General features: G+C 34.7%; 1 protein-coding gene across 6 annotated transcripts in view; it reads right to left on the reverse strand.

Moving 5' to 3' along the window:
• Positions 1-3,274: 3,274 nt before the first annotated feature.
• The window catches only part of LOC126780516 (uncharacterized), a 174,817-nt gene continuing 155,160 nt past the window's right edge, over positions 3,275-22,931 (reverse strand). For 3 of the 6 annotated variants that reach the window (XM_050505076.1, XM_050505077.1, XM_050505078.1), the window contains exons 10-11: positions 16,319-16,429; positions 3,275-3,777 (exon numbers count right to left, since the gene is read on the reverse strand). In XM_050505076.1, coding sequence (XP_050361033.1) covers positions 3,713-3,777; positions 16,319-16,429 — 176 coding nt within the window. In that variant the 3' untranslated portion in view covers positions 3,275-3,712. Of the gene's footprint in view, positions 3,778-9,609; positions 10,142-16,318; positions 16,430-22,931 lie in introns of all 6 variants that reach the window. The other 3 variants (XR_007670510.1, XR_007670511.1, XM_050505079.1) reach the window with 3 other exon arrangements.

Below are 22,931 nucleotides of genomic sequence, written 5' to 3' on the forward strand. Positions count from 1 at the left end.
CATCCGCTGCGCTGCACACGAGTAGTTCACAAGTCGAAGATGAATCTTGTGCTGAAGCACAGGTTATTAATAATTTTGTTTAAATTTAATTTTAATTGAAATATTGCATTTCTAACTCATCATCTTCCATGAATATTGTATAGCACATTGTATCAAGCTAGTAAATGAGTATATAAATACGCTAGAGAAATTACGCTGGCCTAAATAAATGTGAAACGAAGAATGTAAATATGTTTTATAAATTTTTGTATTACCTAAGCAGACTGTCAAGTGGGCCACCTAATGTTAAGTGGTCACCACCGCTCAAAGACATTGACATTGTAGCAAATATTAACCATCCGTTACATCGCCAATACGCCACCAACCTTGGAAACTAAGGTGTTATGTCCCTTGTGCTTGTCACACTACTAATACAAAGCATTGCTGCTTGGCGATAGCATATATGAGTACCCAGACGGACTTGCACGAAGCCCGAGTAGAAAATGTGAGTATTTTCTCCACTAGCAACATTTCTTTTTATTTATTTTTTAAATCGGTCGTCAAATTAGGTGTATCTAAGGTGTAAAATAAAAATCTTAACTGAATGTTATCATTTATTTGAATCTAAATTGAATAACAATTGTGGATAGATAGACAATCATCAGTGTTACTTTGTAGCTAATTACTCTATAACACTATACTCCTAGTACAATCAGGAAATAGTGTACATCAAAAATGAAGTGAAACTTTCAGATCTATTACATTTATACTATCTTAAAATAGCGGATATTTTATTTCTAAATATTATATATAGTAATTAAAATTAAAACATAAAAAAACAACATTGTCGGTTGCACTTCAGCACTGTTACAGGGTTCCAGACTGTCACGAAAGTTTTTTTTTATAGAATAGTAAGGCGGACGAGCATATGGGCCACCTGATGGTAAGTAGACATTGGCATTGTAAGAAATGTCAACCATCGCTTACACAGCCAATGCGCCACCAACCTTGGGAACTAAGATTTTATGTCCCTTGTGTCTGTAATTACACTGGCTCACTCACCCTTCAAACCGGAACGCAACAATATCAAGTATTGCTGTTTTGCGGTAGAATATCTGATGAGTGGTACCTACCCAGACGTGCTTGCACAAAGCCCTACCACCAGTAAAGTAGCTATTGTTTGGGAGTACACATTTTTTATTTTATAATGAAAACAAATTGAATGTTATACAAAAGCGCTCGTTTTTTAAAAACGAAAATAAAATATTGAAAATAAACAATCATCAGATTAAATCTTGATCTTGTATTTTAAAAGTCTACAGTTGTGTTATACGTAATAGGGCCAAACGGTAGTTGCTATGCAATTATTACTTATTATCTAACTAAGACTAAACCTTTGGTATACTTACTAAAATATGATTCAATATTACATAATTATTTCTACTAATAATTAAATATTTGCCATCTAAAATGATTTTAAACAATTATTCTATTATAGTTATGAATAATAAGATCAGGAACATTGAACCTACAAGATTAAATTGAGGACAATAAAGCCATTCTATTCAACAACGAACTAATTTATAGTAAGTATTAACGTCATTTGCTACGCTATACATATTTAATTTATGTTTTTAAATTCGAATGTGAGAAATATACATTTATATATATTTGGTATCTACTTCAAACTTTTTGGTCTCAATTTCAAGTTTTAAAAATTCAAATGTTATCGTTTCTACTCTTAAGAATTGCAAATGACAAAATACGTAAACATATATTTTAAGCTAAATTACATTAGAAAAGAAAATAAAAAAATAACAATTATAATATGAAGAAAAATAATTTTATAAAACTTTTTCCCTTCAGATAATATACATTACATCGTTCAAGTACCCTGTTCCCTCCGGCAACACAATCGCCTTAAAGATACGACAAAAATATTTTTAACTTTACGAAAGGCTGTAAAAGACTTACAGCGAGTGCCGTTAAATAAATGGAAAGAGAAAAACATACGACCCTCAACCATGATACGTAAATGTTTCACGAAATAAGACAGTACTTCCTTCGATATTATTCAATGACATTATTTTACACTTTTAGATGGTAACTTGCGCGTGTATAATTTGTATGTTTCATACAAAAATGATATAACGATACGTAACGATAAATACTTAATTCGCCTTTTTGATATATTTTTTGATAGATATTTATTTTTTTGATACAGTAATTGGGACGATTTTGATACAGTAATATGACGACCCAATGTCGTTTTTAACATTCGCTTTCAATGAATATAAAGCTGTTTTTATCAATATCACTTTTCGAATTGAGAACAAAAATTATATCCGTAGTTTACTTGTTTTTATTTTTCTGACTATCCTTTAATGACCAACTGGATACACACACATGTTTACATACCAACAACAGTATGTGAAGGTTAAACATTCAAATCAATATAAATAATTTGTGTCCTTACTAAAGTTTTTTGTTAGACAAAGATATGTAGTTCGAGAAAAAAGGCTTCATCGTTTTTTCTTGACCCCAAAACACGTCGTAAACGTACGGAAAAATGTTATAACATTTTTATACCAACTTCAATCAATGGAATTCATTGCAAAAGGATAATTGGGCTCTATTCATATCACGTAGTGTAACATTGGCATTTCAAACGCTCCTGCAATACTTTTATAGGAGAATGTGATCTTCGTCATATATTGAAAAATCACACTTTTTCCGCGTTGAAGATTCTCCGACTTCCACGCTTAACAAGGAAATTGACTTGTTAAGCGACGTGATGTAATAACATTCGCTTCCGTATTTACATGACACACATGCCACATTTCCTTTTGAAATAAAATTAAAGATTAAAAAAAAATAACGTTATTAAATTCAATAATAACTTGTGTAAATTAATATGCGATTTGTTTTATATATACGATTACCACTAGCATCGATTGTCGAAATACTATTGCGATCACTTCCAACAAATAATTTGAGTAAGATAGTGGTAATAGGCTATTAAAGAATCTAAAGAAAAACATTCTTTTTTTTTGTCATATACCTAAGGTATATTTTTTCAATATAATTTCTTAAATTACACGATTAATATTGAATATTGATATAATCAGATAGAATTGGAATATAATTCTAACATGAAGCGTTTAAAAATGCCTTTTATGATTATAAATTATTATTATCGTAAAATATGTATTATAGAAAACAGTGAGGTAAGTTTCTATATCATTAGATAGTAAAAATGTGAATTTCGCTAAAAAAAATTTGTATGTGTGTGTACAATTTGATAAAGATCACTGAAATTAAATCGATATTTTATGTATCCAAATATTTGATAATTAATGAAGGGCCCTAAACATTTGAAAATACTAAATTAAATTGTGATTTATGAATTTACTAGTTATCGTTTTAATATTTGCTTTATATATAATATATTTCGTTATATATAGTAGATATGAATTATCTCTTTAATATAGAATATGCAGAGGTTAATTTTAATAAACTACATATGAGTAACATATTATCGATGTCCGTGATCCGCGCTGCTGAAATTTTAAATGTTTGCCGTGTCTCGTATCTTTAAAGCAATCGCTGCACCAATTCCTTACAGATAGGAATCCTTCGTCTGATCCGCGGGCGGTACACCAGCTGTAGACATCTTACGCCGCTCATTACGAGCGCGCGTTACAGGCCGGTAGTACTGCTCGCTTCGACGCCGTCAGCGTTCCGGTACAGGAATCTCCGACTCCAGCTCCATCCAGAGAGAGCTGATGACGCGGGCGTCTGGAAATATAATATATTTAAGAATCCTTTGATTAAGTAAATTAAAATAAATAAATATATATGTATTCATTTGTGAGATAAATATATATGTATTCATTTGTGAGACCTATTCTAGAATACGCTTGCACTGTCTGGAATCCACAGTATAGTAAATATATAGAATTCATCGAAAATATTCAGGAAAAGTTTTTAAAATATTTAAAATTTTCGTCTATAAATAATTTGAATCAAATAGAAAAGATACCGAAAACTGAACAGAGACGACTTGAACGTGATATGGTGTTTTTATATAAATCGATCCACAACATATTTGATTCCCCTTATCTCCTTTCTAAAATAAATATCAAGTGTCCTCGCCCTGGTAGTCGCAAATCACTCAATCACACAAATCTATTTTTGATTTTCACTTGACAAAGACTAAATATGCAGCAAATGCATTTATTAATAGATCATCTAAACAGTACAATAAAACATTTATTGAATGTGATATATTTCATCTCTCCCTTAAAAAATTCAAACTGCAAGTAAAAGAAATATTATACTCTGAAGAGCCTTAATTTACTCATGCATTTTTAATTAATTAATTATAATTTGATTATTTATTATTAAATTATGTTTTCTTGATTTAAAAATTAAATTTATATTAAATTAAATTATATAAATGAATTATATAATTTCATGCACCTATTAAATATAAAAAAATGTCTTGTTTTGTAATTACTTGAATTGAATTGAATTTATAAATGGAAACTGTTTTGGTTTAAGAATTGTTTTATATTTTTTATTTTATTGTAATTATTTCACTGTTTGTATCCTGTACACTAAATAAATAAATAAATAAATAAATGTATATAGAATATGTACTCGGAAGAACAAATCCACCATTCCATGTGGCCGTGATTTGTACAATGGCTATTTTTAATATTGATTTGGATATACTTAAATTATATAAATGTTTTTGAAATTTGCATATATAAATTAAATCTATAAATAACGCATTGATATTATATTTATCTATTAGTTTAATAAATGAACCGCCTAACGTTGGAGAGTTAATATTATGGCAAAAAGTCAATAGTTTTCTTGTTGACGATGTCGGAAAATTCATCAGACGTCATTTTTAAAACCGCGTAACCCACTTTTGGATCCATGGGAGTGTAGACTTTTGCCAACGATATCGGTTGTCTAAGGAAACGTTTATGTGGTTAGTCGGTCAAATTGTAAAAAATCTAAAAACTCCCACCGAAAGATAAATAGTGTACCGATTTAAAGTTTTAATGATTGTATCTCTAATTGGCAAACCATGTTCACAACAGCACTATCCATCCGTTAAAAATATTTTTATTTATTAGTTAAAGGCAAAATAACAATTATATTAATGTATTGATTTGATTATTATCAATTTCTCTTAAACTTACGTCCAGTTGATATAAATCGTGGTAATCCATATTTACGACAGTTTGATCTTAAGCGTTGGTTTCTGTGACCACAAAGGTCATCAAACCCTTTCGTACAGATTCGATATTCCCTAGAGAGACCTTTCATTAAAGGTGTATATACAAACTAATATACAAACTAATATTATTGAAAATCAAAAAGGTCCTATACATCATGAAATTATAGTAATTTTTATTAAATAGTATCTTGTTGTAATTAAATTTATTTTCCGGTAATAATCGATGTTATTTGACAAGACCGAAAATAATCGTAAATGTGTTGCTTAGGTGTACATACGAACAAGGTCCTTTCGACCCTATCTCTTACTTGATACGATTACAGATTTACATTTGTTGCTATCCATTGAATATAAGATAATTTTTGTCCCTTGTATCTGTTATCATCCAACACACACTCATCCTTAAAAACGTAACACTGCAATACAAATTGTTGTTGTTGTCTTTACAAATTACCATTACATGGCCAAATTTTTCATATTAAGACATGTGTAATTTGAAAGAAAATAACTCATCAAGATTATTATCTTGATGGGTTATTTTCTTTTATATAGCATATTTCCTATCCAAAGATTTAATATTTTATTATACATAAAATACTCGATCGAAGGTCCGCCGTTTAAGTACAAAACCTTAACATTCAAAATGTAATACAATCGAGGGAACAAAAGTGATTATTCTACTTCATTATAACACATTTCGCCCTCTCCATTGTAACTTATTCTGTAACATATTTAACACACTTTGTGTGATGTTATGAGAGCCGGTAGCCACTTCAACTGACGAGTGAGGTCAAGGCTAAAATATCGTGTATTCAATAAAACTAAGCTATGCTTGTACTTTTTTTTATTTTTAAAGAATACCTGTAAACCACTCCTAAGAAATACCAGCACAAACGTTTGATTATGGGTCAATTGCCAAATACTTACATTTCAAGAACGAACCTTGAACTTTTATATAGATATAAGATCTATGTACTTTAAGGCTATTTTGGCAAATATTTATTTATTTTCTGTTTTACCTCGTGGTAGAGCTTTTTGCAGGCCCGTCTGGGTTGGTATCACCCACTCGTCAAACATTCTGGCGCTAAGCAGTAATATTTAGAATGACTTACCCAACAAACCGGAACCGGAAGGGTGAGTGAGCTAGTGTAAAAGGGACATAACGTCTCGGTTCAGGTTCATCATAATCAGGTTGGTGGTCATCATCATCACATTGGCGATGTAAGTAATGGTTATTATTCGTTACCTCACCAATGTCTATGGGCGGTAGTGACCACTTACCATCAGGTGAAATACTAGGAAAATAAGGATGTGTTATTAGTTTCAAATCAAATACATACACTATCCTTGTATCACACTTTGGTCAAGTTCCTAGCTCTTAGACTATTGTGGATGTAACTCAGAAAAATTGTGTAGACTTGTGATTGATTTTCTTAGAGTTCGTTTCGTATTTTGTAAGAGTTTGTTTAATATTTTTTACTACTTATGATTCTCCTACTATTAATACTACTTTATAATAATATATATCTAAAGTAATTAGCTTATCTCCTTGATGAATATTTCAGGAAAAAAAACAATGTTTAATGTAAGAAACATGGCGAGTCGTGATTATAACATTTCTCATGTACTCGTAATGCTTGTCGCTTATGTCTAGCACAGTTATCCTTTTATTGCATGAATGTAATTATTGTGCTTTATTTTGTAAATAATTTATTTGTGTGTAAACAAAAAAAAATATAGTGAACTTATTAATTTAACTACTTTTTACCCGCGACGACATGCGTGGTATATAGAATCAAGTATCTATAATTTTATTTTTACAGAGTCAGTTGAGAATTAAATACCAAAAAAAAAATGGTCTTGAAACGGTTAGATAAACAGTGTTTATTTTTGTGCATCCTATTAAAGACTCTGGTAGTCCTTGTGTTCTCTCTTAATAAATTTTGCCAGGTGAACAACGTTTGGAGCTTATTCCACCAACCCGCACTGGAGCAGCGTGGTGGAATAAGCTCCAAACCTTCTCCTCAAAAAGGGAGAGGAGGCCTTAGCCCAGCAGTGGGACATTTACAGGCTGTTACTGAACAACGCCTTTCTTTGGGTTCTCCATGGCACTTCAATGTACGGAAATGAGCACATATTTCGTTTATTGAGCCAAGATGATCATCGGCATATTTTATTATTGAGACATAATAAAATCTTCTTTTTTCTTTTTACATCCACGGGAACTCTACAGAATAAGCTCTAAACCTTCTCCTCAAAAAAGGAGAAATGGCCTTAGAAGCAGTGAGAAATGCACAGGCTTTTATTAATAATTTTATCAATTAAATTCAAACGTTCATTACAATAAGACTTTTGAACTTCCTTAACTAAAATACAATTTTATATTAATATTGAAACGGTATTATTTTTGTACGATATTGTTAGATATATACAAATATAGTAGCTTTATATAAAGTTATGTTATGGTTTAACACATACATTTCTACATAGTTAAAGCAAATGTAGTAAGTTATTTGGTACAATCTCTTCAGTAATTTAAGCACATTCGCCCGGGAATATTTAGAGGTGTGTCTTTATGTCAGATGATTAAATCTTAGCATAGTTTTCGAAGATGAGTGAATCCCTTTTGAAACGTTGATGTTGATTTACGATAACATTAGATTAAGCATTTTGATATTTTAATACATTTGAAATTATCTCAATTTAAGTGAACACATTAAATGTATATGAAAATACTGAGGTGCTTGACCAAATTTGAGCCCATATAGTGGGTCAAATATTATTTTAAAAATCAATTAAGATTCCCACGATTCACGATTCACTGGTCTATCGCGGTTAATTTTTTTTTACCAAACATTTCAAATGTTACCATAATATAAAACGCTTCACAAAAGTTCATTCGTTTAAGCAATTTGAAAGTAATCCAAAACTTGACATCTGCCTATTAAATGAGACGTCAAAATTAATGAGGGTGAGGAGTTGTTACACTTGAGGGAATTGGTCGGAAATCATTATGTGTTTGTTAACTAGGCGAGCCCTTTTGTATCAGAAAATTGTATCGAGACATGTATGTATATAAATGAATCGATTGAAAGTGAAAAGTTCTTAAGGGATATTATAAAACAATATCATCATTTGTTTTCTCCTAATCGATTTCAGCCACAATGGAAAATCTCAAGGAAGACAAGCCAACGATTCAGGATATATTGTAGTGCACAAGTGTATGCGCAAATGGTGCACTCTATCCCCTCACTAGTTACGATTTCAAGCCTGAGCAAATACCACTGAGGTGTGCACTGTGATTAATTTGTGCTTATCATTTACTTTATGTTTGGCGGTGAAGGAAAACATTGTGAGGATACCTTCACATGACAGATGAAATTCTGCCACATGTACCTACTATCCTGCGCTGGAGCAACACGGTGACTAAGTAAAGTTTCTCTTCAAGACGAGAGAAGGCCTTAGCCCAGCTGTGGGATGTTACAGGATATAATTTTTACTTTAAAGCTTAATCGATCCAGTTTGCTATGTATTTATTCAGTGCTTTCGTAATCTGATGTTCAGAGAAAACGATGTAATATAAATAACAAAAATATCACTTTAGTTGTATAACTCTAAAAGTGTATATTTTACATCTCGGTGGTATGTACTCGCGTTAACATCCGCCTTTAATTTCAAACAGCTCAGCTCGTACAGTTTTCTATTAATTATTTGATAAAATTTCTATATATTTTATATCTTTAAACTTAACCCTTATAATAATTAATTTCAATTAATTAATCATAATAATTTTATTTAAGTATTAGTTTAATTTATCGAATGTATTTTATCATATTGATATTATCACATGATCATCTTCAATTTTACTTGCTTTCATTACATTTGAATGATCGATTTAAAGTTATTTCGAAATAATTGCTTACATCAAAGTACTGTACAGCTATTTTAAAAGAAGAATCAAATTTCACTGCAGAACACAACCGTGAAACATCAGAAAGTGATTTCCTCCATATAATACTATTTAATGGATGCGCGCATCACCGGTTTCTAACATAATAGGACTGCTATTTTAGTTCAACTTTCGATGTTTGAAAATAACTATTATTATTATGATAATGTTATTAGACATGAATTAGGTTTGGCGGGAAGCCATAAGATGGCAAGGTAAACGATGCGACAAGGATAGTAAATCAGCAGGCTATTTATTCTTACCAGTATAGATCACCATTCTAATCGCAGAAAGCAATCCAACGAATTCCTTCTTGTCGATGTTTGCGTTGGAATGTCGGAGTTGGTGAAAAATACGGAATAGATATGGATATATATATGAATTGAATTATTTAATAACAAAGACAAATAATACCATCATTACTCACCTTGGTTAGTGGCGACAAGTGTGTTGCAGTTAAAAATAATAAGTTGATATTTCATATCGATAACTTATACTATATTTTTTAACATTCTTATGTTCTCTTGATATTTTAAGAAATAGCTTGTTAATGAGCTCTTCTGTTAATGAAAAAGTTGTTGATGTTTGATTTAAGGTTTTCTTATCTTTGAACAATATCTACAATAAAGTTTAACAACCTTTAACCTTGGCCGAGGTTATTGCGATCCGGAACGTTGACTCAACTACTGCCATCTCGGCTAATGACGCTGCGTACCAATGATTTAATAGACTCTCGTTTGATCCACAAGTCGCATATATTAGAGAGTGTCAACTGTAAACTATTATCTATCAATGTATATATATGTTGAATGTTGTTCTTGTTTAGCAATGCTGAATTATCGATTTGAAGTTAATATTAAGAATAATTTAAACCTCGGCTTCTATTCTAAGCAACATTCATGTTGACTGTGTTCTGGTTTGAAGTGATTTCTTAGATGGTTGTTTATGTATGTGGCCAACTGAAAGGAAAGTTTTAAATCTGATTAAATTATTTATATATACCATTAGTAGGAAGCAGTGCTCATGCTGTATTTATAGTGTAACATGAAACTACTCTGGCATATCTGCTTCGATGTTACCTTTTTGCAAAACGTAAGTGTGACAGATTAACATAAAAATGGCATTTTTTAATCTGATTGGTTTTTATTGTATCATTGCCTCCCACGGTGTTACAGTAAGAGGCACGAATTGTGGTCGATTTCCGAAAATGTTCATTGGTAAGAACCTCATTCGATAGAAGGTAAGTTGTGACCAGCGAATCAGAAAACTGGTGAAGTTAGCCGTTCGAAATGCTTTCCAAAAAGCCACACGACATAGGATGACATCCGTTGACAAAATCGTTTGCACTCATACATTGCAATAATGAATGTTGGTTCTACAGCGAGTGTAGACGTTTAACATTAGATAGATGGATAACGCGAACCAACTATTGGTTTACTTTATCTACTATATATCTAATGGAACGCATATGAAATTCACTTTGTACCAGGCTGAATAAACAAAACGTTACTAAAGGATCGATCTTCGAAGTAAAAGCCACTTATAAATGGCCCTGTTATTGAATTGAAGTTCAAAGCCAGTTATGTCATCCAGCTAACCGTGTCATCATATTCTATCCATATTCAAGCTCACAGGAGCTCTGATACTATTAAAATTTATATTATAATAATAACGGCCAAAAAACTAAAACTCATTCTATCCTACAAGAAAAAGTAACACAAGTCTGTAATCTTAGTTTTATTATAAAAATGGATTAAATTGTTGACAAAATTTAATCAATTGTTTGTCTAACTATTGGTGAGTTTCTGAAAAATTTTAAGCGTTACACACACAGTAATTACAGCAGTATACTGGTTACGGAGGTAGTTATGATAATATAAAATAATTGACTTATAATAAATGAATAAGATCGCTGTTCTTGGTAGATAAGAGATGTAGTTTATAGTATTTGTTCAATTTAAGTGTAACAGACAGTAATAATTGAATCGTTATGAAATTCTATTTGAATTTCTAGAATTTTCTTTTAGCTTATAATATGCGTATATTATCGATTTGAGTTATATATGCAAATCTCAAAAACAATTATTTAAATAAGATTTATTTGTATTGAGGACTTGAATAAGTATACACAAATCAATATTAAAAATAGCCGCTGTAAAAATCACGACCGCGTGGAATGGTGGCAAAAATGTTAGCAGCAATTCTCCTTTGTATTGCAATTTCGATTATCTGCACTATCCTTACACCAGTGTAATAAGACATGGCGTTATCTTAAACATGTAGTATTGACCTTATATGTAAATACGTAAGTAAATAAAGCTTCGAATAAATTTCTAGGAAAATTCTCAAACGTACCGATACATAAAGCTGTGTAAATATGTATATGTAATATGTGATCGCCTGCTCCTGTTTAAGTATGAAACTACACACGTTTTGAAAGCGAAGCTTTTGACGCTATGATAATCACATTTCTAGACGTTTCTACGTGTAACGTTTTCTGACGTTTAAATAAATCATACTTACAACTGGCTAGTTGTCAACAAAAATAAATCGATTTATTCTATCGTGTGATTCAGTTGTAAAAGAGATAGAAAATATTTTTTTTCGGTTTTTTCCAACGAAACCTACAACGATACTGAACGAACAAACGAGACAGTTGCTAAGTGACGTTAAAGTTGCTTGGTTTCACAATTGCGGCCCTAGCTTTACAGATCATTACTCGTCACGGCCGCTTTCGCTTTTCTTGATCGCGTCGTTTTTCGTTAACTCTTGCAGATAATCCTACAATTTATTTGATTCATTCAGTTACTTATGTAAATTCTGAATTCAATGAATTATTTATTTAAAATTGATAATCAGAATAATTAAAAATTGATTTCGAATATACATTTAGACATAATATCTGAAATTCATTATGTTTTTTCATATACTTTTGTCTGTACCTTGATTATTATTAGTGGTCGTTCTTAGTGACATTTATCACACTATTTAATAATTTTACATTGCACACTTGTACAGTAGCAATTGGAAAAAAAGGGGTGCGGGATATTGCGGATTGAACGCTTGAATCTTTGTAATACAACCGTAAAATGAGTCCCCATGGTTTTTTTATAGTATAAGTAGGTGAACGAGCATATGGGCCATCTGATGGTATAGTAGTCACCAACGCCCCTAGACAGTGGCATTGTCAGAAATGTTTTTTTTTTTTTATGTGCGCCGGGATGGCAAATGACTCTACTCCACCTGATGGTAAGTGGTAGTAGAGTCCAAGCGCGACGACGGCCAGTACAGTCGGGAAGAATGCGTCCCAGCCTTGCCGGCCCGCAAGATGCCTCTTCACGCCTCGTTTGAAGGAACCCGGGTTGTAAGAGGAGGGGAACACGTGAGCTGGTAAGGAATTCCATTTTTTGGTAGTGCGACAAAGAAAAGAGTTGCCAAATTTCTTTGTGCGCGATGGAATTGATGTCACAGTTAGGCGGTGACATCGAGAACCAGCTCGCATGGACTTAAGAAGGAAGGGGGAAGCAGGAATTAGAGAGAATAATTCCTCAGAGCACTCGCCGTGATACAGTCGATAGAAAGCGCTCAGTGCTGCTATCTCGCGACGCAATTGTAAAGGTTCAAGGGTGTTTGTGACCTTTACGTCGCCAATAATGCGTACTGCTCGTCGCTGCAACCGGTCCAAGACCTCCAGTAGGTACTTAGCGGAGCCATCCCAAAGGTGCGAGCAATATTCAACGCAAGACCGTACCTGTGTTTTGTATAACAGGCACAATTGTTGTGGCGTGAAAAAACGTCGCACCTTGTTCAGAACTCCGAGTTTCCGTGAAGCTGTTTTTATAATAGCCTCGATGTAATGGACTAAGGTCGCAGCGAACGTCCATCCCCAGCATGGCGATTTTGCTTTGTATCATCAGCGGTGTGCCACAGAGGGAGGGAAGAGGGGAAAATGGTGACTTTTTCGCTGTGAGAGCGCATACCTGTGTTTTCTTGGCATTAAACTCAACAAGATTATCAGAACCCCATTTGTCGATGAGCTCTAACGTCCTATCGAGTTCAATGACAAGATTCTCCCGCCTCTCCTCAGTTTCCGCCCGCCCAGCCACTGCGCCTCCGTGGTATCCACCATGCACAGTACTATCATCTGCATAGCAATGTATGTTTCCAAGAGAGAGCATATCATTGATATGCAAAAGAAAGAGTGTGGGAGATAGCACAGATCCTTGGGGGACCCCAGCATTCACTACATAGAATTGTGAAGCGCAGCCATCTACTAAAACACGAAGGCTACGCTTGTGTAGGAAGCTGGCAATCCAGGTGCATAGCTGAGCAGGCAGACCATATGCCGGCAGCTTGGAGAGAAGACTTCTGTGACAGACCCTGTTGAAAGCCTTGGAGATATCGAGGCTGACAGCCAACGATTCTCCATGCTTGTCGATAGCTTCACCCCAGAGGTGTGTTACGTACGCTAGGAGATCAAGTGTGAACCGTTTTGGTCGAAACCCGTACTGACGATCATTAATTAGACAGTGATCTTCTAGGTAATGGATCAGTTGGTTGTTTAGAATCCGTTCCATCACCTTACAAAGTACTGAGGTGATAGCTATTGGTCGATAATTTGCCGGGTCAGACCGATCCCCTTTTTTGGGAACCGCTTGCACATTAGCTCTTCTCCAAGCCTCCGGCACACATCCCGAAGAGAGAGAAAGTTGGAACAGGCGCGTTAACACAGGATACAGCTCCGCCGCGCACTTCTTCAGCACTATGGCTGGTATTCCATCGGGACCGCTAGCTTTCCGTATATCAAGTGATTGCAGCTCCGCACGCACATCACGTTGCCTGATTTTGATGTCAGGCATCGTGTGGCCACATGAAGGTATTGTTGGTGGCAGCGCACTACAATTATCGATCACGGAGTTGTCGGCAAAGAGTTTAGCCAGGAGATCGGCTTTCTCCTGCGGACTGTGAGCTAGCGATCCGTCCGGATTTCTGAGCGGTGGCAGGAAGGTTGGCAGAAATTGTTTTGCACAGACTTGGTCAGACGCCAGAAGCTACGGGAGCCCCTAGGATGCGAAATAAGGTCATGACCAATCTGTACAATGCGCTCTGCATCCGCTCTCGTGTATGCCTTCCTACAAGATTTGGAATTTTTATTGTAGTTTGCTTTCAGTGAGTTAATGTTAGATGCCCCGCTAACGCAGCCGTTGATCCACGCGCGATATGCCGCCTGCTTAGATGATATAGCGTCGGCACATTCACGAGTGAACCAACGGTTACGCGTACCCCTACTGATGAGATCTGAGTTAGGAATGTAGTATTCCATTCCTAACATGATCTCATCAGCAACAGCAGCGGCACTAGCTGTCGGGTCATTCCCACTAAAGCAACGTTCCTTCCAAGGGACAGACGCATAGTAATCGCGCATACAGTCCCAATCTGCCGACTTATAGTGCCAAACGCGACGTTTGCATACCGCTGATGGCGGCAGCTTGGCCTGTGGCACTTTGGTAGATATAAGGCCGTGATCCGAAGAACCAAGTGGAGCTTGAACCACAACCTGATATTCCACCGGGTGAGAAGTCAGCAGAAGATCCAGTAGAGAAGGCGCTTGCCCATCAATGTCTGGGATCCTGGTGGGCTGATCAACCAGTTGGGTCAAGTCATGTGTGAGAGCAAAAGCATGAGCAGTTCTTCCAGCATGGTCAGTTTTGAGGGATTTCAACCATGATTCATAGTGAGCATTAAAATCCCCCAATAACACCAATTCCGCGTTAGGAAACTGCTCTTGCGCAGCATCTGCCACCCGACGAAGATGGTCAAATAATCGGCTTGTCTCCAAGTCACCATTGTGGGATCTGTAGAGGCACACGTAGACTCGACTCTGACGAACCAGGTCCACACGTACCACCAACATGGAGAAGGAGGGGTCCTAAAAGCAGCGCAATCGGTGAAAACAAACATCCGCCCTGCCGAACAAGCATACTCCGGCTTTCGCTTTAAAAGATTCTTCAAGCATGTAGCCGGGATAGTTAAGGTAGCTGGTGTCGGCAGGGCGGAGTATTTGCGTCTCCGTGAGAAACAACATTGCTGGCCGTCCTGTCTCGAGATGGTGGTGGACAGCGTTGAGGTTAGCGTGGAGTCCTCGGATCTTAGAGAACTCGACCTCAAACAGCGTGGGTATGGTGGGGGTGTGCACCGCTGAACGACCGTTATTTCTTAGTTGCGCTACCATTTCGGAAAATAAGGAAAAGAGACGTGAAGCGAGCGACGTGTTGCCACGATAGGGGTAGGCAAAGTATGGAGGCGTGTTTCCCCAAATGGTTGCCAAAAGGGAAAATATACTGATCCGCCGGACGGAAGGGCCCCCGAAACCCCCCGGAAGTGGCCGCCGGACCCCACCTTCCGGTCACCAACCGGCACGACGGTCCACCCCGAGATTATGCGTGGCCTGGTGGGGCAGCCTCGCGAGCTGGTTAGGCACGCTCGGGCCCCTGTACTATGGGCGGCCAGCGGAACAGCCGTTTCTTCAGGTCTCCCTGTCCGGCAGGTCAATACAGTTTCCCCCGGCATTCCCCCTTAGTCGCCTCTTACGACACCCATGGGAAAGAGAGGGGCAATGAAATGTATTCTTTCTCCGTCACTGCACGGATAAGTATTTTTAACCATCGCTTACACGTCAAATGCGCCATCAAACTTGGAAACTAAGATGTTATGTCCCTTGTGCCTGTAATTACATTGGCTCACTCACCCTTAAAACCGAAATACAACAATACCAAGGACTGCTGTGTCTTGCGGTAGAATATCTAATGAGTGGACGATACCTACCCAGTCGAGCTTGCACTTAGCCCTACCAAGAAGTAAGAATAGTGGACTCTTGAGCAGTCACAGTTACGCGGTAAATAGCATAACGTAACATCTATTATTACAATAACACAATCATATTAATTTTATATATTATATAGAAGTCATTTTTTACAACCCAAAAAAACGCGGGCGAAGCCACGCGCTTAAACTAGTATAATGTGTCAAAGTGTCATGTTATTACAATAACATGAATAAGTTTTTTATTAATCGTATAAATATATGTAAGTAGTGTGTCTTACTTTTCAGTTTATAAATTGTACTTTTCACTTTACCTGCTTTTTCATCACCATTCGGGGCCTCATTAGCTTCCTCTATGCAACTTTCATCGGGAAACTGGACATGCTTCTTAATAGCAGATCGGCTCGGTTTCGAGAGGACGGATGCTAGGAAGATAATACCACGTGTTAGTCATTATTATTAACAAAATAGTATTACATTAAATGTACAAGTAACTTTAAGAAATAAGAAGGCTTTAATCCATTATACGTAGAGCTTTTTGTGTAGGTACCACCCACTCATCACATATTATATCGCCAAACAGCAGTACTTAATATTATTGCGTTCCGGTTTGAAGGATGAGTGAGATAGTGTAACTAAAGATACAAAGAAATCTTAGTTCCCAATATTGGCGATGTAAGAAATGGTTAATATTTCTTTCATCACCAATGTATATGGGCGGTGGTGATCATGTATATCAAATGGCCCATTTGCCCGCTTACTTATAACATAAAAATGTTTAACTAATCACCCGCTAAACAAAGTTTACAAGACAGGTTGTAGATGCCCTAGTACTAATCAAAAGCCATCTCCGCTTTAAAGGAGAACCTTAGCCAATGCTGACCACGATATCGGTAATTATGATGACAAATTGTGGGTGCGCCGTATGAAATCACACAACATGGTAAGTAACTAATAAGACAATGCTATACTATGCATCTTTATATGTCTAATATTTCATTAAGAATAGCATCTTAATACATAGTAAATAGTTTAATTTAATAAGATTCTGGCAATTTGTCATATACTGTTTGGCCTTTCTAAGTAACTTAAGATATATGTTTCGTTGGGGAGAAAATTTGTAATACCAAGAATTTATGGTGAAAGACTTGAGTCGTATTTTCTTATTAAGACAATTAACTTGATTACTCTTTACAGTCATCACATACGGGCTCGTTATTTTATTTTCAACTCCGTTTTTCCATCTTTCATCATTCGTCTGATAACTTTTCAGATTAACCAAGTTGTAATCAGAACAACGAACACAAATTTATTCATTGCTCAAAAACTTTCTTTAATCGAAAATACTCTTAAAAATATTCTAACATAATAATACATATTACTGAATATATATTATTACAGTATATTGTTAAAATTTACAATCATTTATACGAAAAATTGTTACAATTCGAACACTTTTAAAGGTTATACTAATTATTCGTGTCTGTGTCTATGTTAAAAAAGTGAATAGGCTGTATTTTATTCTCCCCTAATAGCAATGGAACGAAAGGGAAAATAGACAGCTTTATAGTATTTTTGTAATTAATTTTTTTTACTATGACCGGTAGGGCTTTGTGCAAGCTCGACTGGGTAGGTACCACCCAATCATCAGACATTCTATCGCAAAACTTGGTATATGGTATTCCCTAGCAGTTCTTGGTATTGTTGTATTCCGGTTTGAAAGAGGGACTGAGCTTGTGTAAGTACATTCACAACGGACATTACATCTTAGTTCCCAGGGTTGGTGGCGCATTGGTGATGTAAGCGATGGTTAACATTTCTTACAATGCCAATGTATATGAGCATTGGTGACCACTTACCATCAGGTGGCCCATATGCTCGTCCGCGTACCTATACATACATACATATATAAAAAAGGCTAATATGTTGTAAGGCTATAATTCAATAAGAGTTAATGCCTTTGTCTAATAAATAATCATCGGTTGAAAAGCAAAATAAGTCCATATGAGATCGTTTATTTTTAATATTAACAATTGCATTATCTCATATTAAATAATTATACATTTAAAAATGTAAAATTTAGTCGATTATTATTCGTTGAAATCGATCAACGTTCATTCACGTGTAAATATACAACCATCCGTTAATTTTGTTCCGTTCGTTTCAGTGCTTTCGAAAAAACCGCAAAGCGTTCTCTTGCTTATTTAATCAATATTACTTTAAGGAATATTTGACTCAATATCGATATCCTTTGATTACTCTAGACGTACGCTTTATTTACTTTGCCTTTAGGCGTAGCGAATATTGCTATGACACTGTATTGACTATTTACGTAGCATCAAATATTTGTACCATAGGATTAAGATAATATTAGAAATGACATAATCATCGTATCAATCTTATTTGCTAATAAAATAGAGATAATAATTACTATTTCAGGCGCCAGACATTTAAGCATTGGCAAATTCCTTCTGATAATTTATTTCCAGAAATACTCATGAACTTTCTATTTGCCGTCCAACTGGGTTTGGACCTGTTTCTGGAATCTTGCGGTCTTATAAGCTGCCCATAACCGAGGTACATAATACCAATCGTGAAATACATTCGCACTAAGAGTGTAACCACTATAATAGACTTTAACATGAGAAGTGTTGTCGGATCCGTAAAAAGCAATCACCGAAAACTGTATTATCAGGAACGCAATGCCAATTTTTAATTAACAAGGAAATGGTTTTTCACGTTTATCACGTCAGTAGTCTAAATTTAAAGCGAGTTAAACTGCGAAGCGCAACTTATTATACACCAAAATCGTTTCCGAAACGCGTTATATTTTTTGAATATATTTTATGTCTGTGATTAATAGTTTTTTCTGTTCGGCATTCTAAAAAAAACGTCTCCTCGTATATTAATACAGATGAATGAACATGCCTCAAATATTTTTTAATTTTAATAATTATTAAACATAAAATAAATTTACGTCTTAGTTAGACGTAAATTAGTTGCGTCGTTTGTCCGATTTAGGTTATTATTATGGTTCCTTGGCCATTTCTACATCAATTTGAATTGAAGACTCTATCTGAGTTGATATTTACTTATTTTCTATATGGACAATGCTTATGAAACGTTGGGGATTAGGAAATATTTTACGAAAGATAAGGGAGAAATAAATAGAAATAAAACATCATTCGTCATTGATATTCTTAATGTATATCTCATCACTCTAGTGACTATCTTGTAAATAATATGCCGATGCTCTGAGTTTGAATTAAAATTTTGGTCAAAGACCCATAATCTCAGTATCTATATGTCTATCGTTAAAATGTCCTAAAATCCTTTTTAAATGCGATCCACCACTAACAATACGAAGGTCAACTAAATTTCAAGGCTCAATGTGACGTTGCTAATTGTTCCCATAACAATAATAATATATTGTTCCCGATGTTTATGCCAATTACCTTACACAGGTCCCCGGGCTAACTTTATATAATATTTAATTAATTGGAATTCATTCAGTTATTTCGTCGTGGTTAAGTATAAGCGGGTAGACAGAATTTCTTTCGCATTTATAATATTAGCCCGAACACACTTGCTTTTCGATTGTCGAAAAAATATTTTGCAATGATTCTACCGAAAATATTTTTATAGTGCAATCGATGTCGACAATAGAAGTATTACCAGTTGTGTTCAACAATAACAGATAAACTTTTTTTAACCAGAAACTCATACATTTTCATACATATCCCAAATGTGTCTTTAACTTTCACCGATCTTGAATCATTTTTTTCTCACAAAATTGTTTCAAATGTTTTATTTTGCGTAATTACGAAATCAAGGGTTAACTGACAATGCTCATTGTGATGTATTGTCCATAAATGTATCGCAAATTAATCAAAAAATCAATTGTTGATTACATCAAAATTAGATTTCAAGCAGTTGGATTGTTAATTACAAATAATGTTATATTATTAATCGAATACTGTAAATAGGGTTTCTGTCTTTTTGGTGGTTTGGCATAAGTAGTTTTAGTTAAATCTTGGAAAAATAAAAAATGACCTGGTAGTAGGACTTTGTGCAGGCCTGTTTGGGTGGCAGAATATTTGATGTGTGGGTCATCAAATATTCTGCCACTAAGCAGCAATACTTAGTATTGTTGCGTTCCGGTTTGAAGGGTGAGTGAGCCATTGAATTACAGGCACAAGGGACATAACATTTTAGTCCCCAGGTTTGGTGGCGCATTGGCGATTTGAGCGATGTTTGACATTTCTTACAATGCCAATATACTTTTCCGCACCTCTGACAAAGTGAGTCCAAAATTTTATGACTCAAACGATTTTAGTAGTTAAGACATAAGCGTATCAAACAAACAACTTACTTTCGCATTATAATATTAATAATTATACAATCTCGCTTATTTATTAGAAACTAAACATTTAATATGTTTATATGATATTCTGTTATGCTACCCCGGTCTTAAACTTATGGGTGAGTATAAAGAGTGACAGTGTAATTAGGCCGAATAATAGTCCATTAAAAGTCTGACATGAAGTCCATATAAATCACTATATTTAATAACCAACGCATTTAATATACTAAATGTATAACAATAATGCTTTAGGTTGCAGATATATCGTTACAAGTAGACGTCAAGTTTATACATGTAACGCTCACACTTTTTTGTGTTACAGACAACCGACGAGCAAATGGGACACCTGATGGTCTGTGAGTGAAATGGTCACCACAGCACATAGAGATTGGCGATGTTAGAAATAATAACAATTCCTTACATCACTAATGCACCACCAATCTTGGAAACTGAGATGTTATTTTCCTTGTGCCTGTAGTTACATTGGCTCACTTAACCTTCAAACCGGAACATAACAATAACAAGTACTGCTGTTTTGTGGTAGAATATCTGATGAGTAGTCGGTACCTACCAGACGGGCTTGCACAAAGCCCTACCAACAGTATTGTCAATGTTATTTAAATTTTGGTTATAAGTTCTAGATATTTGAATATTAATATTGATAACTTTGCAGGTGTAGAAGCAAGAGGAGTGTTTAAATTGTCCAAAATTAAAACTTGCCGTGGTCGTTGCCTTATGCTAAAAAGACAATAACTTAAAATTGGATTTCCGAAAATCTATCAACGGGTGCATGGAAACGGGGATTGAAATCCTTATATACAAAACACTCGTTTTTGAATACGCTCGGGAAATTTGTTTAGTTTAAAAAATATATCCGCTCTGGAAAAGTTTGAAAATATTAAATATTGAATATTTCAAGGTCTTAGGAAATGTTTTAAAAGAAGAGTTCTTATCTCTGAAATTTTAGAATTAATTTCTTACAAATAATTATAATTTTTTTATTATGTACAACAGTAGAGCTTTTACAGTATGTTATTTTATTACTTTACATGGAAGAACTGATGATGAATGAACTTTGAAATCATTATATCAACAACAACAATCATAAAGTGAGCTTAAACTCTGCTAGCTTTAAAACTTCATCTATTACTGACAAAATCTTGATCGAAAATAGGAATACATTTTATTGGTTTTGAATCTAGGACCTCGAAATCTAAAGCCTTATATTAGGTAGTCACTAGATCAACTAATTAGATATGTTGATTATGTAATACAGTTTAAAACTATAAAATAATGCTTGAAAATCAACAAACACTTACTCCATATATATGTATATGACAAAAAAGTGTGGAGTAAGTGTTGTTCTATATCATATGATATAGAATAATATTACTTGTTTATTTATTATCTATGCATAATATAATAGAGCTGAAGATTTCCGTTTTAACGCATATCTGAAACTACCAGTCGAATTTGATTAATCGCATTTGATATCCCAATTAAGGTTATAGGTTATTTAACATCACGATACGGCCTACGGGAGTGGAACAGAAATGTGTATAATATAATATGTTTGACGGTCAGTATACCAAGTCTTCTACTAATCATCCAATAAAATTATACGTACACCCTTTTTACACATATTTAAAAAAGTTAATGTTATTTAAAAATTATTTTATTCTTAAAATTTAAAAATACTAACTCATAGTCAGTCGATCGTCAATCATTGTTAACGGCTCGGATAATCCTGGGAGATCTTTGTGTAATAAATCACTCGCGAAGTGGCGTAACTTTGAAATAATAACCGCAACTAGACAGTGGACTATTTAACTATTTTAACGTTAAATTGCGTTAATACATTGAACCAAATAGGATAATATAACTCACCGCGTGTAAATTTTGGACAAGTATGGGTAATAATGCTTGTAAAGTTCTGTTGGGTCTGTTTCAATTCCGTAGCACGTGTTACGTTCGCCGTGTAGACCACTGCTACGGTACTATGCGGAAACGGTGCTCATCTTTGATGCGCAAGATTTGTGTCAGTCCCTACAGTATGTTGAGAGTATTTGCTGATAGATTCTATAAAAAAATACTGACATGCTTAACCATACTCGATATTAATTTAATTTAGTCGAAATAAGGATTAATTATTGAGCGCCTTATTGTTAATGACGGTTATCAATCTATCTTTGTGTGGTTACATTTTGGACGTCAAAAAAATATATACTTTTTTTTAAGTTTGTTTTGTATACACAGACGTATTGTATGTGTGTGTGTTTTGAGAAGTATTATTTTATATCTTTATTATTGTGTAAGAGTAAATAAAGCTTTTTGGTATCTTTTTTTAACGATAGATAATAACCTACAATTTTAACGTAACTACCATACAATATACTATGAATGTCTTTATAATGATATCCTCCAGACCGGATTTCGGCCACGGCGGCCAATCTCAAGAGAGATTAGCCAACTACGCAGGAGGTACTACAGGCAGGGATTATAAGTGCACAAGTGCGCAAACACAGGTTCACTCTCTCTACCCTCACTCTCATAATCCGACGGGA

Source organism: Nymphalis io, chromosome Z (assembly GCF_905147045.1).
Source record: "Nymphalis io chromosome Z, ilAglIoxx1.1, whole genome shotgun sequence".
Classification (NCBI taxonomy): Eukaryota; Metazoa; Arthropoda; class Insecta; order Lepidoptera; family Nymphalidae; genus Nymphalis; species Nymphalis io.